The sequence below is a fragment of the Mus caroli genome, unplaced genomic scaffold, assembly GCF_978045245.1.
Source record: "Mus caroli unplaced genomic scaffold, Mus_caroli_1 scaffold_13, whole genome shotgun sequence".
NCBI classification, from domain to species: Eukaryota; Metazoa; Chordata; class Mammalia; order Rodentia; family Muridae; genus Mus; species Mus caroli.
The window spans coordinates 8209668-8222466 of NW_028227268.1; the positions used below are offsets into that span (position 1 = coordinate 8209668).

At 50.9% G+C, this 12799-nt stretch overlaps 1 protein-coding gene across 2 annotated transcripts in view; it reads left to right on the top strand.

Moving 5' to 3' along the window:
• Window positions 1-12799, top strand: part of Sdk2 (sidekick cell adhesion molecule 2) — a 277776-nt gene that overhangs the window by 113010 nt on the left and 151967 nt on the right. For both annotated transcript variants that reach the window (XM_021175806.2, XM_085829438.1), the window contains exon 2: window positions 8707-8866. In XM_021175806.2, the coding sequence (XP_021031465.1) occupies window positions 8707-8866 (160 nt within the window). The remainder of the gene's footprint in view (window positions 1-8706; window positions 8867-12799) is intronic.

The following is a 12799-nucleotide window of genomic DNA, read 5'->3' on the forward strand; positions in this document are numbered from 1 at the left end:
GGATCCTCTGGGCACCACGGTGCCGCCAGGCTTGGTCATTTATTCACAAGGTTCTTCTAGAACGGCATGTAGACCCGTGGAGCCAGCGCCGTCAGCCTAACCCGCTGGCACTCTCACTATTCAGTCTGTGTCATCTTTTGGCCGGCTGTACAATGGGCCTGGCCCGAGGGAACCTGCTGGGTGACGAGCTGAGGCTCACACTCCTCCTTCCCCAACTGGAGCCCTGCCACCCCACTTACAATTCCCCGGGGCTGTGTTGAGGCTAGGTTACGCTGGCTGCCCTCGTGGCCAGGCCCCCCTAATCAGATTAGATGTGTATTCAAACAAATTGATGATCCGTTCCATTAGATGCTTATGAACACGCTTTTCTGAGCGAGAAATTCATCCGGCTGCAGCTGTGGTGGAGGCTGCGGGCGGAATTGATTGTTGCACCCTCCCAGGCTCCCAGCGTCAGAAGGTGCTGGCTCCTGAAGGTCACTGGCAAGGATTAGATTAAGGAGGGCAAAAGCCTTCTTTCCTGGCTAATGAAGCACTTGGCATGCAGGCGGCAACAGGCCAAGTGGGACCAGGCATCTGCCAGGAGGCAAGGGAGGGGCATTGATTAGCATCTCATTTATGGACGTGCATCAAGAGGGTGGGGGAACCTAGGGTGTTCAAGGCCCTGGCTCCGGTGGGATAGGAGCAGGCAGGCAGGTGTACCAGATGTGGGAGTGGAAGAGAGACAAACAGCTGGGAGTCTGGGTCCCATGAAGAGAATACCTGCTGAGCATCCTAGGTTCTGTGTACCCCAAAACGCTCTGCTGGAGAGCAGGGACCGGCAGAGCCCTGGCAGCCTCCTCTTGGGCTATGATATTCCTGGTCCTGGGTTCAGATAGAGCCCAGACTTGGTACTAACCCTCCCCACTCCACATGTAAATATCTGAGCTTCCATTCACAACAGACCTGTAGAGCTACAGGCACTGTGGGAAGGCCCCATATAGACTTTCGCAAACCTAGCCTGCCTCTATGACAGACCTGAGCTAACATAAAATTGTAGAGTCTGGGAGGAGAGGCTTGAGGGACCCTGCGCCTTTGCTCTGTTTCTGACCTGGAACTCTCCCTCCAGGACTCACCAGCCCTGCTTCAAGTGTACAGACATCAAGCCTGGCAGCCCTCCGAAGGCCACTGGAGGTCAGTCCAGGAAAGACATGACTGACCGAGAGATTCAGAAGAGAAAAGTGTGTCTCAGAACCGCAGCTTCCTATCCATTCCTAGGCACTACAGGCTGGCTAGCCTGAGCTCCTGTTAGGAGCCCGGAAGGGAGAAGGAGGTGAGGGCATTCAGGTCTGAAAGGGAATTTGTCTCTGTTCAGCGGCTTTTGAAACTTGCTCTAAAGGGCAGAGGGATGTCCTTGGCCAATTAGGAGCCTGGCAGAGACCTTCACCCCTGTTTCCCCTCTGCCAGTATTCCCAGCGGGAATGGCTCCAGGGGAGCTATGTGGTTCCCAGGCCAAGCTAGGAAGTAGACAGCCCTGAAAGATGAGGCAGAGGGAGCCTGGCCAATCAGGTGAAAGATGATATTATGTTGCAGAGCGGGATAAAGGAAGGAGGCAGTTTAAATTGAGATTAGCTTCTGTATGGAGCTATTTAGCTTTCAGCCTAGCATCTAAGGGTGACAATGAGGGTATTTAGTGACAATGTCAAAAGGAAATGGCAGTCGGGGCCTCCTGACCTGTTAAGGGAAATGAGAAGGAAGTTAGCATTAAGACCTCTTGCCAGCCTCTGCAGGCAGCGGGTCATTCACAGAGCTCAAGACCAGGGATGCCTCCAGCTGTGTAACACCCTGGAATCACACACAGAGGGCCTTCTCCTGTCCCCAGTCCTTCCCCTGTCCCCAGTGTGGCTCACCCACAACCGCTCTCACTGCACCTATACACCCATGGGATGCCTGTGGATGCATGCATCTGGTCACGAGTAAACACCATGTGCCAGGATCTACAGCATAGAAATGATAGAGTGGGGTCGGGTGGGGGGAGAGTGAAGGGATAGCACATGTGTGCACACACATGTACGTGCACAGGCACACGAGATACACACCCACTAATCAGTTTTTCCAAATGCTTCACTCCCTAGAAAAAGCCCATAGTTACACAGCAAGTACATTTTTATACGCAAGGGGCTTGGAAGTTGGAGCTCAATTAGTTGGTTGCTTGTCTGTTAGGCACAAAGCCCTTGGTCCCTGGTACCAAATCAACCAGGCATGGGACGATGGCACTGTGGAGGTGGAGGCAGAAAGATCAGAAGTTCATCCAGGGCAACAGAATGAATTTGAGGCCAGCTTGAGCTACATGAAACCCTGACTGCAAGTAAATAAGATTCTAACAACTTCTATACAAGCAAGGGCAGATTCTGTAAGCGACACTTGGTACTCAATAGGGGCTTTCAAAGGTTGGTCTGGGGTTACCTTTTATGGAGAAGCCTCGTGCTGGAGTTACGCTCATTCTTGTACCCAGGTGCCCTCTGCATCAACACGCAGGCATTTCAAGCTCTGTGTCCCAACTCTGAGACACGGACCTCTCACATATGCACAAGTGGAGGGGACAGAGGTGCTGCCTTTGGAAAGCTAGAGGGATGGGAGGGCTGTGACTCCAGAGATGGCATACCAGACCCCAGCCCCACGAGGGGTGTGCCTCTCTGGGCACCTGTTCCCTGCACACCAGCCCACAGGGCCCCCACTCTCACACTTTGGCCAGTGAGGAAAAGAGGATACTGCTGTGACTCCGTTAATGTGGCTCATGAGCTCAAACATCCCCACGCTTTTTCCATCTCCCCTCTGGACCATTCATACCCTCTCCCCGGTTCTCCTGCTCGTGCAATCTTACAGATTCACAAAAACAAGTTTTTCGAGGCAGGGTCTCACTATGTAGCCTTTGGATGGATTGAACTCAGTCCGTAGACCAGGCTGGCCTCGAACTCCGGGAGATCCATCTGCCTCTGCTTCCCAAGTGCTGGGAAGAAAGGTGTTGTGATACTGTACCCGGCGGCTGGGAGCATTTTTTCCTCAGGACACTTAGATCTTTTCTGTGTTAAGTGTCGAGAATATCTTCCCCCGGTCTGTCATGTGCTGCTGCTTTTGGTGTGTGGGTTTTCTCTTCCCTCTAAAGAATTTTTCATGGAGTTGAAGGCATCGTCTGTCTCCTGACCGTCTGGAGCTCTCGTGGTACTTAGAAAGTACTTGGCAGGAACTTAAATCCACCAGCATTGTGTATTTTTAAATTTTTGTGATTTCATCCATTCCCCCCACCCCACCCCCTGCCTAGTTCTTTTAGAATTTCATTTTCATGTTTAAAACATCAATCTCTCCAGCATTTATTTTGAGGTAAAGTGTGAGGAAGGATATTCAATTTTATATTTTATTCCCACATGGCTCTCTGGCTGTTCCAAAGCCGTATGCTAAATAATTGCTCCTCCCCACCCCTCACCTCTGCCTTGATTTGGAATTCAGCTCTCCTCATACATTGAAAGTCCTTATTATGTATTTGGGTTTATTTCTAGAATCTGAGACCACCCTTTCATCAAACTTAGCATAAAGACCACACTGTTTGAGTGGGTACAGTTCTGTTTACACTTTAATAGCTAGGGTAGTCTTTCTCCCATTGTCCAGACTTTTGTGTTTTGGCTTGGTTTTAGCTTTTTTAAAAAAATATGTTATTTTTTTAAAGTGGTGTGTGTGTGTGTGTGTGTGTGTGTGTGTGTGTGTGTGTGTGAACTCAGGTACCCCAAGGACCAGAAGCATCAGGTTCTGTGTTAGTTAGGGTTTTACTGCTGTGAACAGATACCATAGCCAAGGCAACTCTTATAAGGACAACATTTAATTGGGGCCAAGTTACAGGTTTAGAGGTTCGGTCCATTATCATCAAGGTGGGAACATGGCAGCATCCAGGCAGGCATGGTACAGGAGGGGCTGAGAGTTCTACATCTTCATCAGAAGGCCGCTAGCAGAATACTAACCTCCAGGCAGCTAGGAGTAGGATCTTAAAGCCCACACCCACAGTGACACACCTACTCCAACAAGGCCACACCTCCAAATAGTGCCACTCCCTGGACCAAGCATATCCACATCATCACAGGTCCCCTGGAGCTGGAGTTACAGACAGTTATGAACTGGCCAACGTGAATGCCAAGAATCAGACTTGGGTCCTCTGCAAAGTCAGCCCGTACTCTTTCATAACTGCTGAGCCCTATCTCTAGGCCAAGTTGTTAGTTTTTGTGGTTGTTTTTATATACACTTTAGAATCGTTCTGTCTCGTTTTGTAAGAAAGGGAGCCCGCGGATGGCCAAGTGAATCAGTGGGTAAAAGTTCTTGTCTTGCGAGGCTGATGGGAGAGGTTTGATCCCTGAGCCCACGGCGGAAGAAGAGAACTGACTTTCTCTCATCTCCATGGCGTGATGCTTGTGACACAGGAGCACCCGCCCACACACGCATATGATCATCTTCGTAATCGTCAATTTAAATATTTTAATAAAAACTGGAGAGGGTTCAAAGTGAGGAAAGATTTGGAAGAGTGGCATGCTCATACTGTTGATTCTATTTAACCCAGAACTCTCTGGGCACGGTTACCCTTCTCACTGGCTCGAGGGGCTGTGGTGGACATACAGTCCCACAGGCTGAGTATCACCTCATCTGAAAGCAAAACCAGAGAAGACCTACCAGCCTCAGCTAACAGTGTGTGTGAGTCTCTCTCCAACATGATGTGCCCATCCATATACAGAAGCAATGGCTGTCCCTTCCTAAGCGTGTGCTTATCTGTTTATTTAATTAGCATCCTGCGCTCATTTATTTACTCTTCACACTAAACATGCCCCCAGCTTACAGCTAAAGAAAGTGGTGTGTAGAAGATAAACAATCTCCACAGTCTATGGTCTCTACATTCCTGGGAACTCACAGCACAGACCTGAGATAGTTGTCCATGTACAGATACACATGGAGGAAACAGATGTGCCCAGACATGTCAGATACACACAAAGACATACACATACTGGTTTGCACACATGTACATACATCTGCACACACAAACACAACTAACTCCCCACAGCCATCAGTCCTCCTGTGGAACACATCCTAGCTCCCAGCCAGCTCCTACTTTCTGGTGCACTTCCCAGTGTTTCCTTTGGGTGGGGTTTCCCTCCCAGGATCCCCATATCCAGAGGACAAGGAACACTAGAGCTAGAGCAAGGGTGACCTCAGAGCAGTGGCCTGGGCCTCAGTCCCTCTGTGTCATCTCAGAAGGATAACATAAGAGGACGGATGGGGAGGACCAAGACCTGGCCTGGTACCCAGCATGTGTGCAAGCACAGTATCTTTTCCCCTTCATCCCCCAAGGCCAGCAGACACTGAAATCAAACCACCTGAGCGCAAGGCATTTGCCCAGGTTGTTCATTCCTGGGGTCTGGGCAGTGAGCTGGTAAATTCAGTCCTGGAGCAAGTGGCTCGTGAGGGAGCCCACAGATGCTAGGTGTCTAGGTGCAGAGAGCATGTGTGCTCGAATGTGTGTACAAACACATTCTCCTCCTCCTCCTCCTCCTCCTCCTCCTCCTCCTCCTCTCAGTGCTGGCTCTGAGTCAGCCCACATCCAAGGAAGGGATTTAATCACGCGGGGCCGGGAATGTTATTGTTTTAAAACAAACGAGCAATGACAGCCTCAAACAGGGTTTTCAAAAACTCGATTCAAAGGGCTCTTGAAAGCTTCAGGAGAATATGAATGTGCCTTTGAAGTGAGAGTGTGCTCAGTCGTTAAGCCGAGAGCAGTGCTAGCTGCCTCCCGAGGTGGCAGGTAACTCTCCTTGGCCAGCAGGTACCTGCTAGCCCCTCTTGACCCAGCCAGCCATGGCCCAGAACCCCAGAGACACATTCAGTCACCTTGAGAAGGACTCTGCTTTGGTGATCCAAAAGAGGCACTCTTTCACCTGCTCCATCTGGTTTTGATGTGAGGTCTTATGTAGCCCAGGCTGGCCTCACTCAGTAGCTATTTTATAGTTAAGGGGTACTTTGAACTGCTGATCCTCCTGCCTCTACCCCTTGGTGCGGGGAGGACGGGTGCCTATCTTCATGCCTGGTTTGTACAGTGCTGGAGATCAAACCCAGAGCCTCTTGCATCCCAGGCAGGCATGGTCCCAGTTGACCTGCATTCCCAGCCCCATCAACTGCTCCATAGGCAGGACATTCACAGGAGGGCTGTAAAGAGAGCTAAGGGGGTGAGCACAAAAAGACCCTTGGCAGTGTTTGCTCTTCAAACTACCCTCAGTCTTGTTCTCTGGGGCAGGAACTCAAGGAAGCCCTCCCCCATCAACTGCAATTTACACATTCATAACACTGGGTATATAAGCTATAAGGTTTAGGGGTGCTACATGACTAGTCCCCCAAGAGCCTATTATAACATTTACTGAGGTATCAATCAGTCCTTGAGCCCAGGCGAGACCTGAAAGCAAAAGGTGAACCTGGCGGTGACTGCCCCGTGCTGGTTACGCCTGAGGCTGCGAGAACCTGAAAGGGGATCTAGAATCAGATCTAGTGTGCAGAGGGGCTCAGAGCATCCTTTCCCAGCCCCTAATGGTATGCCCTTCCTCTTCCTTTCCTTTGATCTCTTCCTTAGTCCCAGAGCAGGCTCCCTGGTGCTTTTCTAGTTCTAGGCTCTGGGTGGTGGGGTTGGAGCATGACCCAGGCCAGCTCTGAGGATGTCCACGCCCATCCCTGCCACAGACACTCACATAGAAATGGATGATCCAGTGCAGAGCGTCTGTCCTTGGAAGAAGGCTTGGGCCAGCACTGTGACAGTCGTTATTTCATTCCACCTGTGCCTGCTGTTTCTCTTCTGTGTCCACGGATGGAGAAACTGAGACTCTAAAGAGCCAGCACGTGTCCTCACCACACAGCTGGCCAGTCGTGGGGGTAATACAAGATGGTGGTCTGTAGATGCTACTAGAGCCTCTGCCACTGGCCTGGAGGTCAGGACACTCATGCTACCCTCCTGGCAACTGCCTATGTGGCTCTAAGCCCGTGAGACCTACAGGGAGCTCATAGATGTAGCTGGGAAGATGGGATCCGACCCTGTGTCTGCGCCTAAGTGGTGTGTAGGAAGGTCCTGAGTAAGCCTTTGGGGTCTCTCTAGAGTAACTGTAAAAGGCCGTTCTCTGTAGCATGCTTCCTCCAGCTGTTGACACCTGGCCAAGAGCACAAACTCAGAGAGTCTGGTTCTCGTCTTGTGCTCACCCACTCCTCTAAGCCCTGGTCCGGGTATCTCTCTGGGGAAGTAGCCCTGCTTCCCGAAAGAGGTAGCCGCTTCTACAGCTTGGCTTCTTCCTCTCTGCTGTGTGATTTCCAACAGGTTCTGAAGATCAGACCTCACTGTGCCCTTTCTAAAACATATGCCCCATTCCCTGGAGTCATTAGGCCACTATGAGGATCAAATGAGCATATGTGGAAACTTCTAAAATAGTAGAACCTGTGAGGACTAGCAATCTACTGATCTTTCCAGATGTTAACATCTGCCCTCAGCCTTGCCCTACCCCAAAGTCTGGTTATGCAAAGGCAGGCAGGGAGCTCTTCTCCCCCCTCCTCCGCCTCCCCATCCTCCCTCCAATACCCTGGCCCAATCCCATGCCTCACTTCTGTCTTCTTCCTCAGTGGCCAGAGGGCAAAGGCCCCTCTCCATCCCGAGCCATTGCCCAAGCCCATTATTCCTTTTGAAGGAACTTTGAGCTTTCATGTTTTGTGTGGCTACCGCCAGGCCAGACAGATACAATGACTCTGCAGGGGAGTGCAGCAGCTACTCCAGCTCACAGCCTGGGCAGGCAGAATGGGGAGGTTGAGGGAGCTGGCTGGCTGGGGGCAGCAGCCTGGTGATGGAGGGGATCACTACATAGACTGCCTTCAATGTATTTTCTAGCTGGAGGGAGGGAGCCCTCTGCCTGTTGAAGCTTTATGTCACCCCCAACTCCCTGTTTTTCTTTTTCCTTTTTCCCTTTTGTGCGTATGCGTGTGCTGTGTATGCACACATATGTATGTATACAGGTACACTCACCCGTGGATAAACATGGCGGCTAAAGCAAGCCATTGAGAAGCCAGCTATCACTCCATGCCTTATCCTCTTCAGAGGTAGCCTCTCATTAACCCAGAGCTAGGCTGGTATCCATCAAGCCTGGGGTCTCCTCCTGTCTCTGCCCCCCAACAGTGCTGGGGTGCATGGCAAAGCCTGGATTTTTACATGGGTGCTGGAGATTCGAACTCGGGTCCTCATACCCACATAACTGATCCATCTCCCCAACATCACAGACTCTGTGTTTTCCTGGTGAAGTTTACATTCCCTTTGGCTGAGGCCCAGTGGGTCCTCTTCCTTCTTTCCTGGAGGTTTTAAAATCCAGAAGCTAAGAATGAGAACCAGACAAGACTCCCCAACATAAAGAAATGGAGGTGATGCGGAGGGGAGGGGGTGTGGAGCAAAGGCAGAGGCTGGCTAGTGAGGAGGAGAGGAAGCAGGCGAGGCTTTGCTTTGTAGGTGAGGAAGATCCATGCTGAACACCACGCCCTGGTGTCAAACCAGCTCCTTCTCGCTGTATGGCTGTGGGCAACTTACCCAGCTGCCCCTGCTCTATCTGCCTCAGGTGCTCCATGGACCAACACATGGGGCTGAGCAAGTGCTAACCCAAGACTGTACCTGTTTCCCCGCAGATGATGTACCGCCATACTTCAAGACGGAGCCAGTGCGCACACAAGTGCATCTGGAAGGGAACCGCCTGGTGCTCACCTGCATGGCTGAAGGCAGCTGGCCGCTGGAGTTCAAGTGGCTACACAACAATCGGGAGCTGACCCGGTTCTCGCTGGAGTACAGGCAAGTCGCCCCCTCCCATTTGCCAGGAGCCAGCCACCTCCCTATCCAGAGAAAGGAGGGTAGGAGACCTGGGTACATACATGCACCACAGGCTCCCATGTAACACTCCTGAGAGGCTGGGACCTCCCTGCTCTGGAAGCGATGCCCTACCCCCGTGATGCCCAAATGGGATGGCTGAGGGGCAGGCCTGGGTGCTACCCGCAGGATATCAGATGGGACAGAGATGAGGCTGGGGATGTAGACAGTCTTTCCTCACCTACCTGCCAGAAAGAACCCCTCCATCTCTAGAAAGTTCTATTGAAGGAGAGGCTTGGATTTAATGGAAAAGGGCATGCAGCAATTAGCGGGGCAGTAGCACGGGAGACATCTCTTCAGGGGATAGTGCAGGTGGGACATGAAGGGGGCGGGTCCTGAGTATTGGATTTGGTGAATCCTCCCTCCCCTCTCTCTGGCTGAATAGGGTCAAGTTGGGGGTGGGGTGAGACGTGAGCTTGACACAGGTGGGCTTGTCACGTGTCTGAGGGAGCCCTCCCCCAGGGGAGCCTGGCCTCCCCCTTACATCCTGGCCCTGCCAAGCACGAATCTGGTGCACCCTCCTCCCGCTCTTATCTTCCCATCTCTGCCTTTCTTATTGGCTCCGAACCCCTTGCCTGTGATTAATCCCCAAGCCTGATGTGCATAATCGGTTTTGTTGGGGAAACAAGATTGTCCTGCCCTGGGGATGCTGATACAAATCTGTCACCAGGGATGGCAATGCAAATGAGAAGAGGGGATTCAGTGCTGGAGCATCTGTCCACCCTCTCTGGATCTCCATCCTTTCCATTATAAAGCAAGGAGGCCAGAGTTTGGGGCGACCTCCTCTCTCAGTCTGTGACCTTCTGGTGGCTCATCTAGTGCAGGGTGACCACATTAGCCCACAAAGAAGGAGAAGAGCCAAGGGCAGGAGGGCCATCAACCCATGGGGGGGGGTGCATGGAGAACACTGGACAAGAGATCGTCATCCATGAACCCCCTACAAAGTGACCAGGAGGACCTCTCTAAGCATCCTACATGGTGGCTTTTATTTGAGGACCTGGAGCCATTTCTGACTACCACTGACATCATTGGGGCCAGCTGACAGTGTGTGAAGATCCCTACATCCACTTGGGATGACTAAATGGAGTACCAAGAGCTTTTCAGGTAGGGTTTACGAGCAGCCTCTTGCTTGCCCATGACTAGGGAGCTGGATTAGGAACTCATAGGAAGAGGCTTTGCTCCCTGGTGAATCAGAGCCCCTTTGTGGTTCCCTGCAGTGCCAGGGCACAGGTGGGTACCACTCAGCAGCAAAGCCCAGCTCAGATCAAGAATCAGATGTCCGTGTGTTTGTGTGTGTGTGTGTGTGTGTGTGTGTGTGTGTTGTGTAGTATAGATTTGTGTGCACGTGCCTATATGTATACAGGCATACATGCAAGTATGCATGCACATATGTTCTTTCATGTCTGGAGGCTAGAAGATGACCTCACTTGTTGTTCTCCCTTGGGTGTCATCTGCCTTGGTTTTTGAGACAGGTGTCTCACGGGTCTAGAGCTTACCAATTCAGTGAGGCTGTGAGGCAAGTGAATCTGAGGGATCTGCCTATCTCTATTTCCCCAGCACTAGAATTACAAATATGTTCTCCCAGGCCAGATTTAGAGAAGAAGAAGAAAAAAAAACAGAAGTTCTGAGGGTCAAAGTCAGGCCCTCATGTTGGCAAAGTGTGTGCTTTGCCAAAGAAGCCATCTATCAATCCACCCCCAACACCATGCACCTTCCAGGATCGGCTCTGATCGCCAGTGGCATGGGTTACCTTTGGCAATGGTTCTTGGCCATAGCATCCACTAGGGAGCAGTCCAGATCTAACTTCTGCAGATGGTAGCTAAGCCCAATGATTGCACAGATCTACAATCCCAGCCCACAAGAGCCTAAGGGCAGGAGAATATTGAGTTCAGGGCTGCCCTGAGCTACCTATCCAGTTCTAGGCCAGCCTGGGCTAAAATGGATGAGATGAAACCCTGTCTCAAACAAAACCAACCCCCAAAACACCGTCAGTGACAGTCATGACAATGATAGCCATCATCAGTGAAGAAAGAACTCACATAGGGCTGGCATAGTGATGTGTGCTTTGGAGTAATGTCACTGGATCCTGCCAACAAGCCTAGAAATTCGACAGATGAGCAAACTGGAGCTTAGAGGACCCACCCAAGGTCAGCTGTGTAAGCTGAGCTCCAAAGAGGAGCTGTGGAGGTTGGAGAACGGTTCCATGGCTAAAGGCACCTAACAAACCCGACCGCCACAGTTGGGTTTCCCAGAACTCAAGTAAAAAGCCAGATGTGGCAGTGAACATCTGTAATCCCAGCTCTCTGCTGTGAAGTAGGAGTTGAAGACAGAATTGGGAGCCTGCATGCCTAGGGTATACCAGGCCAGGTTTCGGTGAAGTGGTAGAAACAGTAAGAGAGACCCCGCTTCAAAGCAAGGTGGAAGAGGAGAGCCAGCTCCCAAAAGTTGTCCTCTGATATGCTGTGACATGCGCACATGCACACACAGCACACACACACACACATTTTCTTTTCAAAAAGATTAACGGTGAGACTCCAGATCTGAAAGTCTTTCCCATCCACCACCCTGCCTCTCAAGGAGAAAAGATCGCTGCAATTGTTCCCTTAATGTGTATCCTTAGCAATGTTTTTGCTAACTGCGCTCCGCAAATTCTAGAAAACAAAGCAGTGGAGAGAATGCAAATATCCCCGTTTATGGCTGTGTTGGGGGGAAGCCATCCAGGGAAATAAATGAGCTTCCACTTGGGAGGCGCATCCCTTCGCTTCGGCGCAGCAGGGACATCGGCTCGCATGGTATGGTGGCAACGAGATACTCGAATGTGAAGCCGGTCAGATGGCCTGTTCATCAAACACTAGCTGTGACTGTGAGCTAGGGCTATGCTCCTCAGGGTGACCTTAGAACTCTTTGTAGTTGGCTTCCAGTGGCATCTCCTAACTTCATGCTGGCTATGACATGCTAGGGTAGACACTGTCAGCAAGCCAGACAGTTTATGGGTTTCCAGACGCTTCCTGCATGTCCTTTTCCTCTTGTCTTTGTCCAAACTCTCCCAGCCCTTCCTGGGCCCCATCCAAGTGACTTTCAGAAAACCATATGTATGTATGTATGTATGTATGCATATATATATATACATACATATATATATATATATAGAGAGAGAGAGAGAGAGAGAGAGAGAGAAAGAGAGAGAGAGGGAGAGAGGGAGAGAAGGAGAGAGGGAGAGAGGGAGAGAGGGAGAGAGATGTCTCATATATATATATATATCCTCTCTTCCTTCCTCTATATCTCCCTGTATCTCTCTGTCTCTCTGTATCTGTTTCTCTATTTCTCTCTCTCTTCATCTCTCTTTCTCTCCTCTCCCTTTACCTTTTATGACTAATTATATCCCGTGATACCTTGCCTTGCAAACATTTATATAGGACACTGTGAACAGACCACAGGACTGAGGTAAGAGTGACCACAACCTTGTTAAGTCCAGGGACGTTGCGTCTTAGACCCTAGAACCTGACGTCTCCCAGTCCTCTCCCCTAGAGACCATTTATTTTGCTGTGCCTACCTCAGAGTCTGCTTCATTCCCACATAGCGAGTGACCCTGAGACATCCAGGTACAGCGTGTTATAACGGCTTCATTCTGAGGAATTTCCCTAGAAGCTTGAGAACGTTGCAGAAAAGGATCTGATTGGACAGACTTAGATCATCTCCAACCTATTACAATGGGCAATCGTGTGCCGCCCTACGACCATCCGGTCCTGTGTCATGTGCCCTATAGCAAGACATCTCCCCACACACACCCACACACTCCAGCCACAAGGTAGTCAAAGAGGACAAAGACCATTAGCAGACATGGGGGAAAAGGATGTC